This window comes from Sceloporus occidentalis, unplaced genomic scaffold (assembly GCF_023333645.1).
Source record: "Sceloporus occidentalis isolate IW3139 unplaced genomic scaffold, rSceOcc1.0.p SCAF_31, whole genome shotgun sequence".
NCBI lineage: Eukaryota > Metazoa > Chordata > Lepidosauria > Squamata > Phrynosomatidae > Sceloporus > Sceloporus occidentalis.
The window spans coordinates 427848-453289 of NW_028317011.1; the positions used below are offsets into that span (position 1 = coordinate 427848).

Here is a 25442-nt window from a genome sequence, read left to right on the forward strand (position 1 = left end):
AGCAAAAGCTCATCCAGACACAAAAAAAGGAATTATGGTTTCCTCCAGTAATTTAGGGATTATCTTCCTGTCACACCGACCCACTCGTTGTATGTTTTAGGATAAAGAAAAATACCGGTACTTCCATTCTCTAGTGATCAGACTGCAGTCTTAAAACATGTTGTCTCTGTAATAATAGGATGTTGACTCATATTCTGACAATTTTGGGAAACAGCAATGAAGTTTTTCTCTACCCTCTTGACAGCTCATCAGCTTCTGCATTGTATAATGGTGCTATGGATCAATGTAATACTGCAAGGCACTGCTTTGCATTATAAAGCCAGTGAATATGTTTCCTGCCAAGGACTGACATTTTCCAAGTTGTCTGATACTGGTATATAAAGTATACGTAGATATCCGTAGTTCTTTTTCAAAGGCCAAAATAACCTAAAGACAACAGACACCAGATAAGACCTTCTTGAGGCATCTAAATGAGTTCCTTTATTTAGTAAACCCGCTTGTATAAGAAGCAGTATGTAGACCCCAAGACCCCATAGTAATGAGAGCATTGCCATCTTCTGAAATCGTATGAGTTTTAAGAGCTTAGCCAGAACATATGTCTTTTTAACAATTCCATTAAAAATGGTAACCTTTTTAATATCTTCACATACTCTTGAGGTCCATAAACTGTTTAGCGATTCTTGCAACCTAAAACTTACATTGAACTTTGCATTCATTAAAAATGAAGCCTCTCAGACATGAAGCGGAATGAAGATACAGGAAAACGATTTTGTTGGTTCATTAAAATATAATTCTAATTTTTAATAAATCAACTTTATTTTATACAGTTCTAAGATCCTTAGTGGGAGTAATGGAAATAAAATGAATTCTTCAAATAAGCAAGTTCATGACTAATATAAGTTAGTTTTTTATGCAATGGGTATATAGCCTCAAATAGAAGTATCAGACAACTTAATTCACATATAGAATGTAAAGCAGATGAATTGGTGAACATGATGAAGTGAAGACATCACAGATCAGTGAATAAAGAATTGCGATCAGGGCTGTGAATTTTGCTTATCAGGTTGACAAAAGGCTTAAATGATCATGGAGTATGTTACCGTTATACTTGACCCACCTGTCAGAACCAAGGTTTCATTTAATACACAGTTTGCCTTTTATCCACTCTGTAACAGAAAGATCTTGAGATCACAGCAAGATCCCAACAATGTCAAAATCCATTCCTTGCAGAAAGTTATTTGTATTGTGTACCGCGCCTTTGATTGGTGAATCATTTCCATGACATGTACTTTGTGTTTCAATAAAGTTATTTCAATATAAATCCTTTTTTTTGATCAGTGATAACCAGTGATACAAAAGTGGAGTAAGTAGTATCACTTGCAAATATAGCTTTTGCAGTAACTTCGGGTGTGATAATCAATAAAATCAGGATGGTCTTTAACACATGGAAAACGTTGCAGACGCCCTGAGCCCAAAGATGACTTTACTGACCCATTGAGGCTGCAGCTTTGGGCCTTCGACAGCCATCACAGACTGGAGATACAAATATGTGCTATCACCACCACAGACTTTTTCAGCACCAAGACGTGATGTTCTGTCCAAGCTCCAAGCAGCAGGTACACAACGGACAAATCATTTCTGGAGATTATTTCTGGGGACCCATGGAGAAGAAGCTTGCCCCAGGCTCTATTACATAAAAAGCCGACTCTGAGTAAAATTAGTGTCAATCATAAGGTTGAAGTCATCTTACTTACATCCTTTGACATGTGTTTCATAAAAGCATTTTCTAATTGCTGTGCAAACAACACCCACTCACTGGCCACATTATTAGATATACCTGTTCAATTGCTTGTAAACACAAATAGCTAATCAGCCAATCACATGGCAGCAACTCAATGGATTTAGGCATGCTGAAGTTCAAACCGGGCAACAGAATGCGGAAGAAAGGGAATTTAAGCGACTTTAAACGTGGCATGGTTGTTGGTGCCACACGGGCTGGTCTGAGTATTTCAGAAACTGCTGATCTACTGGGATTTTCACGCACAACCATCTCTAGGGTTTACAGAGAATGGTCCAAAAAAAGAAAATATCCAGTGAGTGGCAGTTGTGTGTACGAAAATGCCTTGTTGATAGCAGAGGTCAGAGGAGAACGGGCAGACGGGTTTGAGATGACAGAAAGGCAACAGTAACTCAAATAACCACTCGTTACAACCAAGGTATGCAGAATACCATCTCTGAATGCACAACACGTTGAACCTTGAAGCAGATGGGCTACAGCAGCAGAAGACCACACCGGGTGCTACTCCTGTCAGCTAAGAACAGCTACCAATCGCACAGGCTCACCAAAAGTGGACAATGGAAGACTGGAAGAATGTTGCCTGGTCTGATGAGTCTCGATACCAGCTGAGACATTCAGATGGCAGGGTCAAACTTTGGGGTAAAAAAAATTATGGATCCATGGATGGATCCATCCTGCCTTGTATCAACAGTTCAGGCTGGTGATGGTAGTGTAATGGTGTAGGGGACATTTTCTTGGCACACTTCGGGCCCCGTAGTTGTTAGGAATATTAATGAAATAAAATAGGCAAAACCAATATTCTATCACGTACACAAAATGCTGACACTATTAATTATTGTAGGACCACAACCACAATATTAATATAAAGAGATACCCTATATTTTATCTCTGATCCTAAATCCTTTCAGATCCTGCCAAAAACTATAATTCAAAATGAGATATTATACCATCACGATAGTTAATCACAATATTATTTATTGTAAAAAAAACCACAATCTACAAGATACCTATATAAGTCATGCAGTGCATAGGATAATACAGAAAATATATCTTCTAAACTTGAATCAAGTCAAAAACAGTATATTATTGATTAGTTATCAAATATGAATCATTATCTTATGAGTCTAACATGTACAAAATGATCTGTTTTCATAAGAGCCCCTACCTTTTCGTAATCAGTTTGCAAGTCTGAGATATGTAGTTCTGAGTTATTTAGAATCTTATTATACCAAACCAAGGAACAGACACAATGGTCCTTTAATCCTTATTACTCATCATTATCATCTTAAACACATTTAGTAAGTACCTTAACATGCTTTCTTTACGTGCCTAAAACTTCTTAAATGCACACCATCCCCTCCTCCCTTCGAGATTTGTGCCAGTTTTGGCAGCTAGAAGTTGCCCATCACTAGCATGAATCAACAAGATCATTTCCAAAGCATGTGCATGGGAGGTCTCATTCAAACAAACGCTGGACCTGGAATATAAGGCGACACTCAGGTATCATACATCTAAGACATCTAAGTTCATATGATGGCTGGAGTGTACCTTCCATTGTATAATTTAATTTGCCATTAGCCTGAATTTAGTAAAATGCTCCGAGTACCATCTGCTGGGTAAATTTGAGAATACAGCCAAAGCAGCTCTAGTATGAGAGAAACACACACTGCGTGCTTCTTAGTAGTATTACTAATTTGACATAGTTGATGTTTCAAACACTTCCTGTTGGGAACCCAGAAGCCCAGAATGCACGGTTCATTTTGGTGAAATAGTATATACTTTAGCCTTTGTGTTTTAAAATGAAGTTATTCTCAACAAGCAATTCTATTAAAAAACTTTTTTTTTTTAAATTATGTTTTCAGAAGAGCAGCCTATGCAATGGCCCAGCCAGCATGCACATTACATTGGTTACTGCATAAGTAGGACTGTTTTTAAAGATATGAAACTTTGTACTTTATGAGTAACCTCATCATCACTTTTGATTAGCTGGGTTTGCCATACCTGCAAATATTTTAGGTGTTCATATTGGCACATCTGTGAGGGCATACCTCCCAAATTCTATCCTCGGCGAATCGGGATGCCTGGGGGACGGGGCTTAGGAGGTAGCGCTACTGCACACAATCCTGCGCATGCACAATATGAATTCTACAGTTCCCCAGACACCAGTGAATTACATCAGGACCACGGGATTCTGGCCCCAAATCCCGCTGAGCTCTAGAGCTTGGTGGGACAGAGCTTGACTGCTTTTTCACCACCCTGGACTGCTCAGAGAATCTCCACAAGCAGCCCATGTTCCCCACTGCACACAAAAGCAGGATAGTGGGGCAGCTACCCAGGACAGTGGGACAGTGCTTGAATATCGGGACTGTCCTGCAGAAAAGGAAATGTTGGGAGCTATGGATTGCTTTTCCAGCTGCTCTTGGCACCTCATTCAAAATACACTCTTATCGATAACCTTTCTCCTGGGAATTGGGTTATGACATCATATCCCAGCGCTCTACTGTTAAAGGAATCACATTGCAAAAGGAAACTATGGAGGATCGTTCTGACTTGGCATAGCCCTCTCCCAGTTGGGGAGATCCTTGGAACAGGCCCACCGAGTAGTAGCGACAGTGGAACTGCCGACCCCCTGGAACTGCCGCCCTAGACCTAGGCCGGAATGCGCCACTGCATACGCAGCCACTTAAACACAAGTCTTTATTCAGAGATATCCCAACTTAAACACATGCATGTGGATCCAAGAGCCCACCTGCACAGTTTATGACTGTTGACAAGGGGTCAGGCCACAAGAACTCTGGGCCTAGTCAAGTAAAGGGCCTCCAACGCATGACTATAAAAGTAGCTTCTTAAAGATATCTCTGCAAATACCCCAGACCCAGACGAGCCATGCACCAAGTGGACCCTGCACAACAAGCACCAGTACAGACAAATATGTAAATGGAACAGTAGTAAGCAGGACGAACCTGGGGGTTCCCCAGAAACCCCACTGTTTATCTGCTGCTACCAGGGCAACCATATGTGAATGACCATGCGGCTTGTGTACTGATATTAGGGAAACCTAATACATTAGCTACATTGATACAAAAAAAAAACACGTTCTCTGTTTTCTGTGTAGCTGCTATTATATATGTATGTTCCTGTCTAAGCCTAAGTGTGTCTGTATGTAATTTTGTTTATATACATGCATGTGAGCCTACCAGCCTTTTTAACCTCTCTTTCCCACCTTCTGTAGTCTACTATAACCAGTTCTCTCACACTGTTCCCCCGTACCTATTTTCTCCCTTCCAATCCAATTATTTATCAGAATTTCCCCCTATGCATTAAAGGCACACAGAGCATTTTAATTAAGTCTATGGTGGCTGTGCCTAATTAGGCAGGCTTGGGAGAGCAAAGATCTCTATATTTAACTGGGCTATTGTGCAGTGGAACACTGGGGGGGCTTGATCTTTCAAGAGTGCGATCAACTTCCCTGTTTTGTACCAGGGGGACTGGCGGCTACCTGGACATGCCACCCTAGGCAAGGATACATCCCTGTATGTGAGTCTGAACGGACCCCAGCATGCAGAGTCCACCAGAGCCAGTGCTGGAGCTGACTGAAGGTGAGTATATTGCATGCACGAGGATGTGTTTGGCCTAACACATCTCCTGCACAGTATTTTATTGGGGGTTGGGAAAGTGGGACTTGCAAATTAGACCACACAAAAATGTAAACAGACCACACAGCTATAGATAAAAATGTAATTTCGGCTTCCATTAGGTGAATGTGAGTGTACTAACTCTAATCTGAAACCATATTCCTACATGTTACCATACCTGGGAACTCCACATTTTTGACTTGGAGCCTCCAAGTGAAGCCCTGCTTCCCATAGTCATAGACATTTTACCTTTTCTTCAGTTGAGAAGCGGTATTCAGCCACAACCAGTCCCAGCTCACTTTCCCTCCTACTGAAGAATGTCAGGGTCCACTCTGCCACCATGACTAGCCAGCCTTAGCTTATGCAGGCCTAGCGCTGCCTACACAGCCAGTTAGCACCATCCTTCCAGTTGGAGCACCTGGTAGCTAAGTTCCAAGGTATGCATATTCCACAATAATTATTTGGACTAACATATTAAAAGTGGATGGAAACTGAATGAAACTTTTTATGTTTTAGAGTGTGAAAATGTTTCCTTAGATACTACACGCCTCATTACACACTAATAGTTTTGAGTTGGTGGGAAGGGAAGGTTTAATTTTTAAATTTGTATTTCTTTCTACTTGAAAGGAGTTTTGTTTCTTTCTTTTTTAATATTGAGTTTATTTTGAACTGCTCTTCACCGGACTTGAGATCCCATTGGGATCTTTGTTGGATCTCTCCTGTATGTAGACGGTAACCCTGATTATTTCATTGTGGCATCATTGGTGTCCCTTTCAATAGGTATTAGTTTTATTTATTTATGCAAAATGTATTCATTTTCGGAGAGGAAGGATTCTCCATCATCTCACTCTGATGTCCTTGCCTGCTGATCACAGTGATCAGGGGGAAAGGATATTTAGCCGTTCATTCTTGATCACATTATGTGTGATTATCAGCGGAGGAGATATCTAGCAAGGTATGTACAAGATCATTATTATGCTAAAGGATCCCAAATATTTACAGTGATTGCCAAATAAAATGCCTTTTAAGGGATACTAAAGTCTAAAGCCCCATATTTTTCCATTGATTTCATGTTATTATATATAATATGAAAACCCTAATTTGCTATATCAAAATGGAATATTTGAATATTATTGTGATTACAAGTATGTTTGTGTATTTTGGATTTCAGCCAATTAACACATTATATACATATTCACATACATAAGTTAAAACTGTAGCAATAGTACCATATTCTGGACAGCTATAATATATATTTACCAAATGCTTGCGTGCAAATAAGAAAGCATTGAACCTCGACACTTCCGTACGTTTACAAAGCCAAGATCTTGTTGTTTTTTTTACAATAAAGTTGTTTGTAGGGAGTTGTTCAGTTGCCGTTTTCAATAAAGTTATTGGAAAAAAGGGGTTGCTCCTCACGTCATCGGTGACAGGCTGCGGCTGTGGTGTCAACATGGCTACCGCAGGTGACGAGGAGACGGGGGCATCGCCTGCTCGTCTGGTGAGAAATGGCTTCGTAATGGCAGTTACTCTTTATGTTATTTGCTGTGGCCCGCTATTTCTTTACTGCTTTGGTGTTTTACCGATGTTTTTGCTTTCTTGGCCTGCTGTCACGTATCACTGCCCCGTTATGTATTGCTTTTCTCCATCCGCTTCCCAGTCTTTGCTTGGCTCCGTGTGATGATCTCTCTTGTCCCTTTTATAATTTTTTATCCCATGGGCAATATACCATATGTCACATGGACCCCCTTCTCCGCCAAATGTGTTTCTTTACGACCCCCGTGTACCCCCACTCTATTTAACATTGACTTGCCCAGATGGCCACTTGTTCCTTGCTCCATTGCATGTTCTTTGCCGCCTTTGATCCTCAGTGCTTCATTACTCTGTTTGCTGACCTGTAATGTTGGACCATTTTAACACTGATAGACTAGGAGGCTAGTGTCCGGCCCAAAGTGTTCAGGTTCATTGGCTCCACCACACAATTGGTGGAGAACACTGTTTGTCAAAGATCTAACTTAATTTATGCAAATAATTCCTCTATGTAAATAGAATGTGGCCTTGATTCATTTTTGTTTGCTGCGTTGTCAGTAAGTTGAATGGTTATTGCTACTACATCCCAGGAGATGCTGATAACGTTCAACCTGTTGAGGTATATTTGCGTGTAGTTTAGTTGGATGTCAAGCCAACTGAGCTGAAGGAAAGATTTTTCTCCGGGTTTAGTTGTTAGAATTACAGGTATACATATTAATAGTTTTTTTTTTTTTTTAATCGGATATAAAACCATTATTTCTTTATTATTAAGCTCATAGTGTGTCTAGTCGGTATCTCGACAAATCTAATTTTACCTTTTTGCCTTAATTGCGCATGGTGTAAGTAAGACCAAAATAGACTTTTCATGTGCCCTTTTATGCATGTTTTGAATAGTCTGAATTTGCCAAATAGCCTATCGTTTAAACTGGCAACCGATCAGTCAAAAACTTCTTGTGTGTGTGTTTTAATCTGCCGTGTTTTCAAATCCTGTGCTTTCTAGTTCTGTACATCTAGAATGACCCTGTCATGCCAACAGAGTCCAGACATTTTTTGCTGAAATATTTATATGTACGAAAACTAAACATCTTAACTGATATCTTAAATGTCATGTCATTTTAAAAAAAAAATCATATAAGGAATGCTTGTTATATTCTGCAGAAATAAGCAATTAATGTATTTGGGTCCTCTCAAATACTCAATGTACATCAGCTATTTGGTTAAACATTGTATAGTATCCAGTACAATCCATTACTATAAGACTAGTTTCCATTTAGCACCGGATTTACTTTAATGTTGCTCTCATTAAAACATGTAGACTACTGATTAATGATACCGGGACAATTATAAGTTACTTAAGGTAAATGCTCTATAATAGTCAGTCGTACACAACAAACAATGAACATATGTAACATACTTCACTTACCTTGAGTGTTTGTGTGTTGCTATGTTTTGACATTGTCTAAATGTCCTAGCACAGCAGTATGAGGAAGCTTGGTTAGTCTTGTTGCTGCTGTTCTTTATGGCATCTCTTGCTCCATAAACAGCGCATTTATTACATTACCCTCCTTGGGAACTCCTTAATGTTTAACATTGTCACCCCTTAGCAGTGTTGGTTTGAGTGTATTAGGTGTAATTGTTATGAATGCTGCTGGGGGGGATAAGTGTGACTGAATGAATGAGTATTTGCAACTCATGCATCCCCAATACTTAGCACTTTATTTTATTCACACAGGGTTTGTTTGCCGTGCCTCATCCCCTTTTGTTGTATCTTAATGTAGAATATTTTAGGCTCTGTAGTTTTACACAGATAATAAAATGTACTATCATGCCAACAGGGTCCAAATCCTTCCCATGGAAGTTTATGACAGTATGTATAGATTGTTATGAAGAAATACATTTATGTGCTTGTTTTCGCCTACATCCTTTCTGTTCCAAATGCAAGCCTGACATACAGTGCAGCTATATGTATATGTAATAAAATACCAGTCGTGAAAGCATTATGGATGCTTCAAAATCAGTTTGGGAAACATGCCAGATTCTCAAGGCTGCAAGCAAAACAGTTTGTGGAATGTGTTTTTTACAGAGATCTTGCAGCAGCGTGAGGGATTTTACAATATCCTCCCAGTATATAATCAGATTAAGGGATTACACATTTTTCTTTTCTCTTTTTTTTTTTTTTTTTTTTTTTTTTTTAGAATGTATTCTAAAATGGTTTAAAAAAACAACAAAAAAAACACCACCTTTTTGTCCCCAGACAATGCTTTAGGGTATGAGGCAGTTCACGTTTTAAAAAGTTGGTCTGCCTATTTCTTACAAAAAAAAATATAACCGGTATTCAGGTAAAAGAAAAAAATATAATATACAAATTAAGGGAAAATCCAGTGTGCTAGGAAGTCCTCTGAATGATAAATGCATATAGAAGTAATAAGTACATACCTTAGGGAAAATCTGGGAAATCAGAGGCCACTCATTGGCTGCTTGAAGCCACAATAAAGATCTGCCGTTGGAGCGCAATCTACACCTATCACTAGAGTTTTCTTGTGCCGCTAATAAAGTACACCTTTCTTTATAGTTAACATTTGTGTTCTGTTGCTGTTTTATTCTGTATCCTATCTTGCAGTAGTGATGGCTGAAAAGACCCAAAAACTCAAACTCACCTTGTTTCGCATTTTATTTTTGCTCAGGCGTGTGAGACTGAAGATCCTACAGACAAGCCAAGGATAAGACACACCAGCATGGCAGGTACTTAATAAGTGCATGATATCTGCGTGTGTAGTTACAGAGTAGCTGTAGCTGTTCAGTGTGAGATAGCACTGCTTACATCATTCTAGAGCCTTGGAGCATACAATAACTTACTAAACGCAAATGCTAGATATCCATAACTGGGAATTTCTGGGCTCCGGCTACTCGGAGCCTTCCCTTGCGGGACGCGGCCAGGACTGCCCCCTGACGTTGGAGGGAGGTCCTCCCTGATTACCATCAAATTGACAAGCATTGCAGTTTACTTAAAATTAAATATTAGTAAGACCCTGCTAATATAATACTACAAACAGAGTGCTATGGTGTACTACCAGATTGCACCTTATAATCACACCAAAGGTGCATTATACTTAAAACTCATGTACATGGCAGGGGAGTATCCAATGCAGTTCAGTCATATATATGGAAAAAAAAAATGAATGGCACAATGGAGCAACAAAAACAGTAAGCTGCCCTAAAAACTGAACATCTGAATTTCCTTATACACGGATATACACATACTTTTATTGTGCCACGAGATCCTCTGTTTTTCATTTTTCTTACATACATATTACTGAACCGCATAGGATGATCCCCAATCTGGTAGCGCACCGTACCGCTGTGCTGTATATTGGTACTTCTTTAGATTGAGAGGTGTGTCACGCTGCTGAATATACAGCTGGCACTGTGTGTATATCCCTCTTTTTAATATATAATACTTTTGTCTATTAACTTGCACATGTGATTTTGAGTTTTATTTGAAAATGTGTGCTTTTTCCCATCCTCAGAAAATCCTTTTCAGTATCTATTGGAGCCTCTCCCTGGCAGTTCTGACAAGATGTTTTTCAATGTGTCTAAGCTCCAGGCTGCTGAGTATGGTGAGTGATCTGTAAAGAACTAGTAAATCAACTAAATGTAGCTTAACCATCTAGATCCAGTGTAGCTACATCTATCTGAAGGGGTTTACATAGCACTGGATACACTTTGTAAGCATGCCCTTCTACAGGACATTTGGTTCCTTGAGATTCCAAACTAGGACATTCCCAGTTTGAAAGAATTAAAAACACTTTTTATTCTTGTAAAATGTAGAAAATTAAATCTGGTAATCTGTCTGTAGTATTAAAGTGCTGAGGGTTTTTACCTTTTAAGATCCATGTTGTATTGCTTATCTGGGATCATATTTGCTTTTCTCCCTCTGGTTGTGTTCTGCTGTGGACTCGCTCTATGCACGTGTTGCACTACCATGCAGATCTATATCAACTGTTCCTGGGCACATGGTTTATTGCAGAACGACAACCTGTTTTATTGTTAGCGCATGCCCATGCAGCAATTGGGAAATGGAGAATGACATATAAACTTTCTTAGGAAGTGTTTGTTTAAGAAACTTGGACCTTGTTTTACAATTTAACTTTGGCGTAACCAGCTTCCTTTTAAGTTTATTAATACACTGTGACATAATGCTACATATTTTACTCTTGGTTCTGTACAAAAGGCATGTGAATGATGTATAAAAGTATGTAAAGCAATGATACACTTTTACACAAAACTTGGACTTAGGACCACGAAGAGCAATAACAACAAATACGTTTATTCATTACATGACAAAATAATGGGGGAAAAAATATCTCGTCGCAATGGGAATGGAAACAATTAGGTAAACACCTTTTTGTATATCATCAATTTACCACCAATATGTATAACACATCTGGCACATGATACACTCACCGCCAGTCAGCTCCAGTGCTGACTCTGCAGAAGTCTTGGGGGCAAGGTCTAATGAGATGCACCATCTGCATGGGTGGAAAACACTTCTATTAATTTTAATGAGAGCAGTGCACTACCAACGATTGGCTGCGTCACGCACCCTATCGGCGTTGAGACTCCTCAGCCCAGAGGAGGTACGTGCTTTTTTTTTTTTTTTTTTTTTATGAGTTATATGGATTGCTTTATTGATACTCTTTAGGAACTCTATAGTCTACCAAAGTTAGAAATAAACACAACACTGGATTCTACTTAAATTATCTAAATATTATGATTCCGCACCTCTCCATGATACAACATAAAACAATGAACATCTGCACATATTTTTCTTATGCACCTTTGGCCACCTGTTTCATTCTTTACACCTGTGACATATCTGATAGCTTAAAGCCTAATATGTATCTTGTTATGGCAGACTCCTTGCCTTACTGTATGCGTGTGGTGCTGGAAGCTGTAGTGCGCAACTGCGATGGAGTCCTGATAAAGCCACAGGATGCCATGAACATTCTGAATTGGAAAACAAAATGTGAAAGTAGAGAAGTCCCCTTCTTGCCAGGCCGTGTCCTCTTGCAGGATTTTACGTGAGCATCAACTTCTGTTAAATGAATAAATAAAAATTTTGCCTGTGTCAGAAGGTGCATGTGACTGTAAAGACCCATTGTGTAATTTTCTTCCTATCATACATCAGATATTAACGATTGGCATATTTTTATATGATATTAAAGTTATATTCTAATTTAAGTCACAAAATCCAACCTTTTATTGGCAACTGAACTGTGTGCTGTAATAGAATAACAGTGCATTGATTGCCTCTAAAGCACTCCAAAGTTACCTATGTACAGTGACAAGAAAAATTAAGTGAACCCTTTGGAATTAAATGTGTAGATTTTTCTTAAACTATGGTCTGATCTTGTTCTTGGTTAAAATTTGGACAAACATGGGCTGTTTTAACTGATACACAAAATATTGAATACATCATTCAAACATTCACAGTATGGGTTGGAAAAAGAACATCTAGGCTAATAACTTCAACAAAAGTTAATTGGAGGTGTGTTTTAGGGCTATTTTGACTTTAAAAAACCACTAACATTTTAAGTTTGCTATTCACAAGAAGTGTTTGCTTATGTGAACCATGCCTCGCAAAAAAAGAAATCTCAGAAGACTTACGATAAAGAATTTTTGATTTGCATAAAGTGGAAAGGGTTACAAAGTCATTTTAAAGAGTTTACATATTCTTTAGTCCTCAGACAATTTGTTTATAAATGGAAACAATTTAGTACGCCGGCTACGCTCCCTGGAAGCGGATGACCAACCAAGATGACTCCAAGGGTACAATGCAGAATGCTCAAGGAGTTTAAAAAACAAACAAAAAAAACCAAAAAACCTAGTGTAACAGCTAAAGGCTTGAAGAAATCATTGGAACTGATTAATGCTCTGTTCATGAGTCTAACATACGCAAAACATTGAACAGGCATAGTGTCCATGGCTTGACACCACAGAAAGAAGCTGGTGCTCTCTAAATACAGTCAAAGAGCACTCCACAACATTACTGGGAAAATGTTTTGTAGGCTGATGAAACTAAGGTTAACTTGTTTAGCAAGAAGACGCAGCACTGCATATGGCATAAAAAGGGCATTGCATACCAACATGAAAACATCATCCTAACAATGAAGTACGGTGGAGGCAGCATCGTGATTTGGGGCTGCTTTGCTACCTCAGAGCCTAGACAGCGTCCCATCATTGTCAGGGTGACTGTCCACCAACTGAAGTTCTGTAGAAGTTTGGTAATGCAGCAGGACAATGACCCTAAACATCAAAATACATTTACTACATTTTTTTTTTAAATCCACCTTTTAGCGTGACCCAGTCAGAGCCCAACCCATTATATGTTCCTACCAGACTTCCTAAGAATATGGATGAGCGTAAGCGGTTCTGTAAAGAACGGTCTAAAATTCCTCCCGAACGCACTTGTTTGTGGTTACTTCTGCTAAAGGAGGTGCTACCGGTTATTAAATCCAAGGGTTCACTTACTTTTTCCACTAGCACTGTTAATGTTTTAATGAGTGTGTTCAATAAAGACATGAAATATTATTATTGTTTGTGTGATAGTAGCTTAAGCACATTGTGTTTGCCTATATTTTTGACTTGGATGTAGGCAACCAGGTAATTCCAAAGGGTACATTTACTTTTTCTTGCTACCGTATATCTGGTTGTGATGATCTTGGCTGAGCATGAGAGCGAGCCTTGACTGCAGTGAATGTAAAAATACATTGCAAGAACCATTATTTCAGCTGAACTACAAACTTGTTTTCATTATCTAGAGGGATTCCTGCAATGGTGGATTTTGCTGCAATGAGAGATGCAGTGAAGAAATTGGGGAGAGATTACAAGCAAGTCAATCCAGTCTGTCCTACAAACCTCATTGTAGACCACTCTCTGCTGCTGGATGTCACTAAATGGTATATCAATCTTTAGAATTGTCCACACAATGATATTCAGTATAAATCATTTTCAGCTGTGTAGTTGTGGAATTCTAGTACATCTGTTAGAACTGTGGTACAGATGTGTGGCCGTTAAATGGGAAACTAGGGTTTCCTTTCATGTAAAGTTTCTCTAACAAGTACACCTGTATTTGAAAATACCCTTAAATCAGATATGCTGGGCAGCTTTAAGCCACAATACAGCATCCAAGATGCTAAATCTATATAAGCCTATGAAAACATTTTCATGTGAGAAGTATGAATTTTCTTTATTTACCCCAGCAATACGGCACAAACTGTCCCTACTGCTTCACCAATTGAAACAAGCAAACCAGCCACCAAACTTTCACCTGCAAAAATGCCTGGACGTAAACCCCACTGCAGAAGTCCGAATGGATGCAAAGGAGCGTGTGATTCAGGATCTTCAAGCAAGAACTCTAAGGAGCAAATTGAGAACACACCTATGCTGTGTCCTTTCCACTTGCAACCAATTCCAGAGTAAGATACACAATATGAATATGGCTTAAATCGTACGTTATTTAACAATGAAATGACTTTTCATATGGTCTATATTGTAAATACAGAATTATTCTTCTTATCAGGCCGGAAGCTGCATTAAAAAGTCTTGAGACGGAGTTCAACCGGAATAAAGAAAGGCTTCAGTTTTTCAAGGTACCGTGCAGAAGGCCTGAGTGTACATACACAGATGCTTATTTTCCTTCATCAAAAGGGGGTTGACATGAGATAAATCTGGGATTAAATATTTGATAACATCAGGAGATTTAGGAATGCTTTATCTTGGAGGTGCCCTTTTACCATAGAGCTGTGAGATTTCATTATGTACCACAAATTTGAGGTCATATTACATTAGCTGCTTTTTCTCTGTATGATTTAAAATATGTTTTGTGTTTTATTTAAGGTAGGCTTCTGCTTATTATAAGTGTATAGTGTGCCACCATATATAATAACTGATAGCGTATTGTCCACTTAATTCAGTGCAAGAGCCTGAGTTCCAGTTTATCTTTCTCTGTGGACTAAATGCAACTCTATAAACTATCCTTCTCTTTGTGCTCAGTGGTGCTCCAAGGCTTTCCAAAATGTGACTGTGATCCCTCCAGAAACTGGAACAGTGCACCAGGTGAACCTTGAGTACCTATCCCGTGTGGTAATGGAGGAGAAGGGTCTTATCTATCCAGACAGTGTACTGGGCACAGACTCCCACACCACCATGGTAAATGGCCTTGGAATCCTGGGGTTGGGTGAGTACTTGCTAAGACTCTTTGGTGTTAATTGAAGGCGATGTTACTTGGTTTTGTTTAGTAAATTTTCTTTTTGGCTAATCTGCTGTAAGAACTACATTTCATTTCATTTTTTAAATTTCTCCAACTTTTCTGTTTTTGCGTGACTTGTTTCAACCTGTTCTCTTTGTGTATTCCTATGATATTGCAAATCTTCCTCAATTGTCTCTTCTGTTGTGAAGGAATAGCCTAGGGTTCCTTGGACCTTTGCAATCTTTGTTGACCTTTGATCATTGTTGTCATGCACAATTATTGTAAGCACGATGGTAAATGCATTTTAGTTGACCAATCAGTGAGTTTTTCTCTTATAGCAACCAGACTCCTTCTCATGTGTATTTAAACTATCTTTCTCGTACAGGTGTGGGAGGAATAGAGTCTGAAGCCGCCATGCTGGGAATGCCAGTTACACTGACCTTGCCGGATGTCATTGGATGTAAACTAACAGGCACCGCTAGCCCCTTTGCTACTTCCATAGATGTTGTTTTAAGCATCACAAAGGTGAACTGACACGTAAATCTATTGTCCACATGAAAAGAGTGATTTATGTTGTTATTTTTATTAAAGTGACAATGCAGTGTCCTATACAGCACCACCAAAAAGAAATCTGTTAAAAAAAACAACAAAAACTTGCTTACCTTTTAAGAGAAGCTGCAACTCCAGAGCTGAATTGCACTTCTTGCTTTAGGGAGCAGCGTCTTTAATATTTCATTTATTTATATTACGTATTCATTAGTTTTTGCCTGTATTTGTAAACAGGATTTCTGCCTTGTTTTGTATGCGTATCTGTGTGCATGTTGTTGTGGCTGCAAACGTTATTTTTACGTTGTATTATGGTACCTTTTTAATTTCTGTAATAATATAAGTGGTTAATGGTCACCAATCCTGTCTTCTTCTTTCATACAGCACTTAAGACAGTCTGGTGTAGCTGGCAAATTTGTGGAGTTCTTTGGGGAAGGGATCTCCCAACTCTCAGTAGCTGACCGCACAACCATAGCCAACATGTGTCCAGAATATGGGGCCACTGTTGCCTTCTTCCCTGTGGATACTGTAACCCTTTGTCACCTGAAGCAGACTGGTAAATATTGTATAGATTTCAAATTTTAATTTAAAAGTGAATTTACATTGTACACAATAAACCATGTTCTGGACTGCAGTAATACTGTAAAGCAAGTGGCGAGACTTTGAATTACAAATGTATGTTTCTGGTTTTGTGATCTTCTTATGTATGTATACATATGGAGATTATATATATATATATATATATATATATATATATATATATATAATGTGTGTGTGTGTATGCATCCAGGGATTTGTCATTTTGATTGCTTTGTTTATTTCCTTTGTAGGTTTTGATCCACAGAATCTCAAAATATTTGAAGGTTATTTGAAAGCTGTGAAGTTGCTAAGACACGAGGATACTTCCAAATATCCAGAATATTCTAAGGTATTGCCTAAGAGAACAGCAATTGTATTTTCAGAATGTACTTTTGTATCCCTCCCATAGTCTTTTTAGTCACATTAGCGAAAAACACTGCCACATTAGCCAACAAAAGTACTCCGACGCTCAGGTCTTAAAGATCTGAACTTTTGAATTACCTATAAAATTAAATTATCTTGACTACTGGTGCTTAAAAAATTTAAGTGTGTGAAAAAAATGAACATATTTGAGAAAAACACCTAAATATGTACAGACAAAAAGAGAATTTAATATCTTTATTTAATTCATAGTTATTTCATTCAGTTGCATTTTGCTTATTTAAAGCCAAATTCCTGTTCTGGGGTCCGTATGTTTCATTAAGAGCTGTGCTTTTAAAGAACCTTGTTTATAATTTGTAACGTAACAATGTTAGACCAGAAGGGTTTAATTATAAACTGCTACATCGGTAAATAATTTTCCCTGTTAAGGTTTTAGAGATTAACCTGAACTCCATTGTCCCATATGTGAGCGGACCTAAGAAACCTCAGGACAGAGTATCTGTGGCAGACATGAAGAAAGATTTTGGAAATTGTCTGAATGAAAAGGTTAGTAATTCTAGATTCAGATTTTATTCTATGCTGGCACACCTGGGCTGAGCCTGTGTAGAGCCCTGTGCGCTGATTTTTTGCCCGCTCCCGCAATGTGGGTGTTCCAATCCCGCCAATCACGCCCACCTCCTTACCTGAACTGCAGAGTTCCTGCGCAGTCCCGCAAGGCTGCCTTCTCGCTGCTCCCTCACCTTAGCTGTGTTCATCGTTTGATATCTTCACGTATCATATGTTGTAGTTCCCTTTAAAATACAGTAATTTGTTATTGTATGCTACACTTGCATGGGACATACTGACTTTTACTGGTGAAGTGTATTTACAAGAGTTCATCTGTTTTGCCATTTTTTTCTATTTATCCAACTTCATGGGTCACACGCTTTTTAGAGGTCAAATCGGTGACTGTCTTCCTAAGTTCTTTTTCACCACTAAGGATACCATTGTGTTTTGCTGGCGATTCCTTACAATTAGATCATGCAAAAACTGAAATGTTTTTTTTGGTTTTTTTTTTACCCAGGCTGTATTAAGAGGCTTCCAGATTCCAGTAGAAAAACAAAACCTGGTGGTACCTGTGACATTTGGAGGTTCAGAGTACTGTTTGGGACATGGATCTGTTCTTATTGCTGCTGTGATCAGCTGCACTAACAACTGTAATCCCTCAGTCATGCTGACTGCAGGTAAGTGCGTGAATTATTATAACATTTTATTTATAGAGCACCAACAGAATCCATTGTATATTACGATGAGGAAGAACACAAGATTGACACAGTGAATGCCTACTGGGACATATGGAGAAGAGGGCTCTGCTCTCGAGAGCTTACAATCTATTAGGTGGTTGAGGAGGAATAAGACACAAAGTAAGGGGCTTCTTGTGCGTGGATAATTTGATTGTAGTTAAGGTCACGTAGATAAATCGTTGGCCAGGAAATCTCAAAGACGAGGAAAACCAGATTGCAGGTTGTGAGGATAGATTGAATGCTTCAGTTGGGTTATTAGTGATTGAGCACATTTGTTCTCATGTTGGCAATTGATTAATTGCATTTAATACAGTTTCAATGATGTTAAAATCGGCACACTTTGGCTAAATATAAGTGTGAAAAATTCATACTAAAAGATGATATTTTAGAGACATACAGTTTATAAGAACAGTTAGTGACTGCCATCAAACTATATTTGGGAGTGAATAAAAATATATGCTTCACGATTCTGTAACCTTTATGATCTTTTGGTTACAGGCTTGTTAGCTAAGAAAGCTGTGGAAGCTGGACTCACAGTGAAGCCGTACATAAAAACTAGTCTGTCTCCTGGGAGTGGAACTGTCACACACTACCTCACTGCCAGTGGAGTGCTGCCATACCTTAGCCAGCTGGGGTAAGTGGAGGATTATGGGTAATATTTTCAAATAATCATGCAAGAACCATTGTTCATATCAGTTTATTTGAACTGCATGAGACGTACTTGCCCTTGCTTTCTCTCCAGCATGCTATTCATTTGCTGTTCCTTGATTGTGTCTAACCTACTGAGTAAATTTCGTCCTCAAAGTTTCCAAAGTGTCAAACAAGAAACAACAGATATTAGAAGTTGTGGTATCCCGTTGCTTATATTGCCAGTTATTCAGCCATTACAATTTTTTTGCTAAACTGGGTGTATATTTCTAATGCACTGCTGTGTGTGCCTGGTCCAGGTTTGATATAATTGGATATGGCTGCTCGCGTTGTGTGGGGAACACAAACCCTTTACCAGAGGAAATTGTCACGGCTATTAAAGAGGTAAGTGGACAGTTTGTGTGTTTTTATATATGTATTTAGGTACTGGTAATTTGTGACATGTTTAACTTGGATTTTATTTTCAGGGTGAGTTGGTGGCATGTGGCGTTTACTCTGGAAGCAAACACTTTGAGGGACTTCGATGTAGTTGCGTCCGAGCAAATTACTTGGCTTCACCACCTCTAGTTGTGGCGTATGCTCTGGCTGGTACTGTGAACACTGATCTGCAGACAGAAGCATTAGGTGAGTGAGAATACATACTGTAGAACAGGAACAGGAACGTATTGGTGGTATTAAACTGCAGCATTACTGTGTAGCTTCCTGTTTTTGTTTTTTTTGTGGCGAAAAACATAGGCACATGAGCCACATTTCATATCAATGTGAAACATGCTTTCTTGCTGCCACTATATTGCATCTGGTTTCTTATGGAGTATATGGGATTTTCTGTTTGTAAAATAACTTTTTTCGCAGGCATAAATGCTAAAGGCGAGCAGGTCTTTCTGCGAGATATATGGCCAAGTCGTGAGGAAGTTTTGCAGGTGGAGGAGAACCTTGTGATACCGTCCATGTTCAAAGAGCTAAAAGTGAAAATAGAGGTAGAATCCTGATGTATATACTGACATTAGAATATTGTGTGATCTAATTTCTCACAGGAAATTATCTAGCCACCAGATCTATTCATACCTACATCTGCAGTTAATTACCTTTCCAATCTCCATTTTTTCCAGAAGCAAAGTACAAGGTGGAACTTACTAGATGCTCCAGAAAGCCCTTTATTTCCTTGGGATCTCAGATCGACTTATATCAGGAGCCCTCCCTTTTTCTACAAATTAGTAAGTGTACGCAAAGAGTGTCTATGTTGTATTTTCTGTATTCATCCTTTTGTGCCTCACTGTCCAAACACATAGCCTTCACTGACTGGATCGTAGATAAGTAGAACAGCCACCCAGCAGTTGTAGAGTTGTTTACATTGAGCTATTTAAACGTGCATGGGATAGGTGAACGCTTTACTGAATATAACACATTGGGATCAAGGGCCTTATTTGCTTCCGCTGAGTGCCGGCACCGGGAGTTGTATACGCGTATTGCGTAGATGTCCCCCTCCGGCCCTGCAAGACACCCGGGAGTCTGCTCTGGTAAGTCTTGGGGGCAGAGGTAAAAAGCACCGTGCGGACGTTCACCGGCTGTGACGATGCACGTAAACAACCTCCGCTGCCGGCACGTCTGCACGATGTGCTTTAACAATCTCCCTTGCCGGGACTCCCCTCGTGGAAAGTGCCGGCAGGGGAGGCTGTCTGAGCGTATCAGAGAGTAGGATACGGGTCCCCTGCACCGCTGCGGGGGAATCTGTATCCTAACCCTGCTGCCTGCCCGGCGACAGGAACTGCATGTCCCGGGCGTCGGACGCTAGACCCCGAATATAGGCCGCACCCGGGGGAAAGTGTGGCCTATATTCGGGCCAATACGGTGTGTGTGTATATATATATATAATATATATATACACACATATATAATATATAAAAAATACATACATGCCCCGCTTACCTCTCCTCTCTCCAGCAGCTTCCTGTCTGTCTGCTTGCACACTGCGGGGTCTCGTCATGTTCCTGTCTCCTCGTACTTGTTCAAAATTGTTTAGAAAGGATTCTTCTGATCTGGACCGCAGGTCGCATGGGTCGCCTAGAGGCCCCGACCCTGTGGCAGCTGCAAGACATGGCTAGACTAGATTGGTGTAATGGTTCTTATCTGTCATCAGTCTATTTTTCTATAAAATATATGTTAAATCTGTTTCCTTGCTTGTATTTACAGTAGCTGATTTGACTCGGGTATGGTAAACTGTGGCTCTTTAAGCAGTATGTCTTATCCCCAGCCAACAATAAGTGTATTAGTATGCAGAATGCTTCAGAGGCCTTCAGCTGATACCTCTATTGTTTGCAGAGCACGTAGGTTTAAGTATTATCTTGAACGGCATCGTTCCGTAGTTTTTTGTTCATGTGGAAGAAAGAATATGGATGGAGTTTTATTGTTTGCTTTTTTTCAATATAAATGCTGTTGAATTCCTTAGATATCTCTGTATGCCTTTTGCCTTCATTTATGGCGTCATCTTTGAAATGTTATCCCTGTCACATTGTAGTATTGCTGCTTTATGTCTTAGCCCACTTCTGTCTCTTACAGGATAAATTCCCCTCACCTCAGCAGCCCATCGAGAAAGCACATGTATTGCTTTATTTAGGAGATTCAGTGACCACAGACCACGTTTCGCCCGCAGGAAGCATCCCTCGTACAAGCCCAGCTGCCAAGTACCTGATCCAGAAGAAGTGAGTTTTGTTTTAGGCAAAGGCAGTTATATACCTACACCAGAGCTCTGTCAATAAACTTCCTTGACAATTTTGGTGGCCAATTTCAACATGAAATTCATAATGTTACATGTGAAACACAGGCAATATTTAGCTATGTTTTTGAAATATTTGTGTCTTATTTGCTTTGCAGCCTAGCACCACGGGAGTTTAATTCATATGGAGCCCGAAGAGGTAACGACGCTGTGATGACTCGGGGGACCTTTGCAAACATGAAGCTTTTTAATAAACTCATTGGCAAAATGGGGCCAAAAACCATCCATTTCCCTTCTGGACAAACTGTAAGTAATAGCCAGCACAATATGTTGTTAATAAAAGTGTAGTATAAAATATTTCATATTAAGATGATTCCTCCCTAACCCAGGGCTTGGCAAATTCTGAGCCCACCACAGGAGCCAGCCACAAAATGGAAGCACCAGAAGCTGCTGAGCTTACTGATGCGGGGACATGCGACCCCACTGAGCTCCTGTCTCCCAGCAAAGCAGAAAAAGAAAAGACGGCTATGTATAGAGACGTCTGCTGGACGAACTAACCATCCCTGTATGGAACCGGTTTGTGTGTCCTGCAGGTGATACTCTAAGCGCAAGAATGCAATTCCTAGTCACTGGTGTATTTATGTTGCATCGGTGATGGGATAAGATGTCATATGGCAGCACGTTGCTCAGAAGGATGTGTGCTGTGGAGGCTGGCATCTCGATTGTGTACATGGGCAAGGTTAAACTGATGTCCCTACCTTGATATGCCAGAATGTAATGCTGGCATATCAATCTTCCGGCACTCAGCATTACAAGCCGGCACCGAGACCGAACAGGAAGACTCGCCGCAGAGGAGAGAGCGAGGGGCACCTTTCTCTCTCTTTCGCTTTAAAAAAAAAAAAAAAAAAAGGGCTTGCCCCACTCGGCTCTATTGTCGGGCCGGCCCTGTCCATGATTAAACATTAACACAGAGATTTGAAAAAATATAGATGCCTAAACTACTGTGTTTTTTGCTGTGTTGCAGATGGATGTATTTGATGCTGCAGAACTATATCAAAAAGCAGACATCCCACTTATCATTATAGCAGGTAAAAAATATGGTTCAGGAAGCTCAAGAGACTGGGCTGCTAAAGGACCCTATTTACTGGTAAGTGCACAATAACTAAACTGCTTTATGTCTAAAATATGCACATGCTTTGTTCCAAAGTTTTACATGTAGTAACGGCTGAGGTTGTCGTACATTCATGTTGAGTAAATGCAGGTTGTGTTTTAGAGTGTATGATCTGGGGAGGCTGGGCTTTGAGTTAGGCTTGGTCTGTGAAGGCTGAACCTGGTTGGGGGTTAGGCTTAGCCCAGGAAGGCCTTAGTTTGGTCTGGGAATCCTCAGCTTGTGGGAAAGACAGTGCCTTGTTATAATTTGTAATGGCTGTAAAGGTGGTATGTTTCTATTTCTAGGGTGTCAAAGCTATAATAGCTGAAAGTTATGAGAAAATCCACAAAGACCACTTAGTGGGTATGGGCATTGTTCCTCTTCAGTTTTTTCCTGGAGAAAATGCAGAATCCCTGGACCTTTCAGGGAAAGAACAGTATTCTATATCAATTCCAGTGGAGTTGTCACCAAAAGATACACTGGAGGTCAAGGTATGTAATTCTACATCCTTTTTAGAGAATCATCATATCATCACAAATAAGGTGCTGTTAGAAAAATTGTGTTCCTGAATTCGATGTTTCATCACTTATGCAAATAAGATACCCAATCATATATTGGTCAACCTGAGGGTATATTAAAATATCCATTTAGGTTAGCAAACATGGAAATGATATAGTACTAAAATGTTATAGTACGAAAAAACAATTGTTAAAATAAGTGCTCAAAGACTTATTAGTAAATATACAAGGAGGTTTTTATTTTTTTGTTTACTTTTTAAGCATATTAGCAGATTTTAGGGAAATAACTTGGGTATTGATAACCGTGGACAAAAATAGTGCATAATTAAGCATAGCGAGAGTTATACATAAAAAATCATGTCACTAAAGTAGTGAAGAATAAAACGCTAGACAGAATGCATTAAAAAGCCAATTTCTTCACATTTGCTCTTCATTTTATACATTATACCAGGCCCTTATATGGTACCGTATTTGCTCGATTATAAGACGAAGTTTTTTCCAGAGCAAATGCTCTGAAAAATCCCCCTCGTCTTATAATCGGGGTCGTCTTATAATCAGACCTCAAATAGGTCTGACTGTGAGACTAAGATCCAGATCCCCTGCAGCGATGCAGGGGACCTGGATCCTCCTGTGTTATTTCCCCCCCCCCCCAGCTTACCGGTGCTTCTGAGTCCCCGATGCTTAGTCCGGGCAGCATGTAGAGCTTTATGCGATTCGCGTAGAGCTCTACGCGCTGCCCGGACTAAGCACCGGGGACTCAGATGCAGGGAACCTGGATCATCCTGTGTTATGCCCCCCCAACTTACCGGTGCTTCTGAGTCCCCGGTGCTTAGTCCAGGCAGAGTGTAGAGCTCTACGCGATTCGGGTAGACAACTTCCGCTCAAGCGCGTAAAGCTCTACACGCTGCGCGGACTAAGCAACAGGGGACTCAGAAGCACCGGTAAGTTTGGAGGAGGGAGGGGAGGGAGTGTTAAATGGGGGGCATAAGGCATTTCTGGAGGCAGAGTGCTCTGTGAAATGCCTTTTAACCCCCTTAATGCCACTCTGCCTCCAGAAATGCCTTTTAACCCTCTATATGCCACTCTGCCTCCTGAAATGCCTTATACCTCCCTATATGCCACTCTGCCCCATAATATGCCTTTTAACCCTCTAAGTGCCAGACTGGCATATAGGAGTATAAGGCATTTCTGGAGGCAGAGTGGCACATAGAGGGTTAAAAGGTATATCATGGGGCACAGTGGCATTTAGAGGGTTAAAAGGCATATCATGGGGCACAGTGGCATATATGGGGTATAAGGCATTTCTGGGGCAGAGTGGCAGGCCAGGGGCAGATGTGCATAACTGTGGGGGCAGGTTGAAAAAAAGGAAATAAAAACAAAATATTTTTCTCAATCGTAGCTTTTATTAGCAAACAATTGTTCACATAGTTTACATGAATTAACATTTACTGGTAACTTTTTTCCTATAGGGTCGTCTTATATTCAGCCTTTTTCTTTTTTTCATAAATTAATATTCAGATTTTGGGGGTCGTCTTATAATCGAGCAATTACGGTAATTACACTGTTTTTAGTATGAGGCTTTTTTATTTTAAACATAGCCTTGTTATTAAAAAAAAAAAATAGTTGTGTCGAACAGGCTGCATCTTGACATTGTGTAATTTATATTGAATACATTAAAACATGCTAATGAATATATTCTTTCTTCAGACAAACAGTGGGAAGGTGTTCCGTGTGATTGCAGCCTTTGACAAAGAAGTAGAAGTCACGTTCTATCAACATGGAGGAATATTAAATTATGTGGCCAGGAAATATTTATAATCCCATACCAAGGATGCAAATGTCAGCACATGGTGGTATTGCTGCCTCCCGCTCCCCTTTACTAAACTTCCAGGAGACAAAGGATTTTGGGGAAAGCAGTAACCTTCTTCCACTGCTTTCAGGGTAAGACTGGTGCTGCAGGCATGTCCTCTGTAAGCCCACTGGAGTGGTGAAGGATGTTTGTCCGTCTACATGAACTTATCACAGATACTTTTGCCAGTGGAGATGCTGAATGAACCCACATCAATTGACGCTCATGCACTGCTTATACATAATATCCCAAAATGGCAATTTCATGGAATTCTGTTAGCTATTTTTTATCGCGAGAGGTGGTATTTTATGAAAGAAAAAGAACTGAATCTGATTCTTCCGCAAAGCTTGCAGGTTCATGAATTTTCTGACTCCTAAGCTGCCTATGGAATGATTTGATTTATTTACTTTTGTTCTGCTAAAAGAACTCGATGTTCGGGATGTTATGTAATAAAATAAAGATAATGAAAATCTTATTATTTCTTTGTACTCTTGCAAATCTAAATGCTTCAAGGTGAATGATAAGATACATTTGTAGTGTCTGTGGCATGATATATTGATA

At 39.7% G+C, this 25442-nt stretch overlaps 1 protein-coding gene across 1 annotated transcript; it reads left to right on the forward strand.

Moving 5' to 3' along the window:
* Positions 1-10486: 10486 nt before the first annotated feature.
* Positions 10487-24850, forward strand: LOC149298653 (iron-responsive element-binding protein 2-like). Its single transcript, XM_089487121.1, has 21 exons — positions 10487-10580; positions 11879-12044; positions 13785-13922; positions 14226-14441; positions 14546-14615; positions 15019-15202; positions 15600-15739; positions 16145-16316; positions 16591-16688; positions 17150-17266; positions 17784-17943; positions 18502-18637; positions 18951-19035; positions 19119-19275; positions 19504-19628; positions 19761-19865; positions 21208-21350; positions 21523-21670; positions 22389-22511; positions 22820-23005; positions 24740-24850. Exons 1-21 carry the CDS (start codon positions 10541-10543, stop codon positions 24848-24850), a joined length of 2820 nt encoding a protein of 939 aa, XP_089343247.1. The 5' UTR covers positions 10487-10540.
* Positions 24851-25442: the final 592 nt, after the last annotated feature.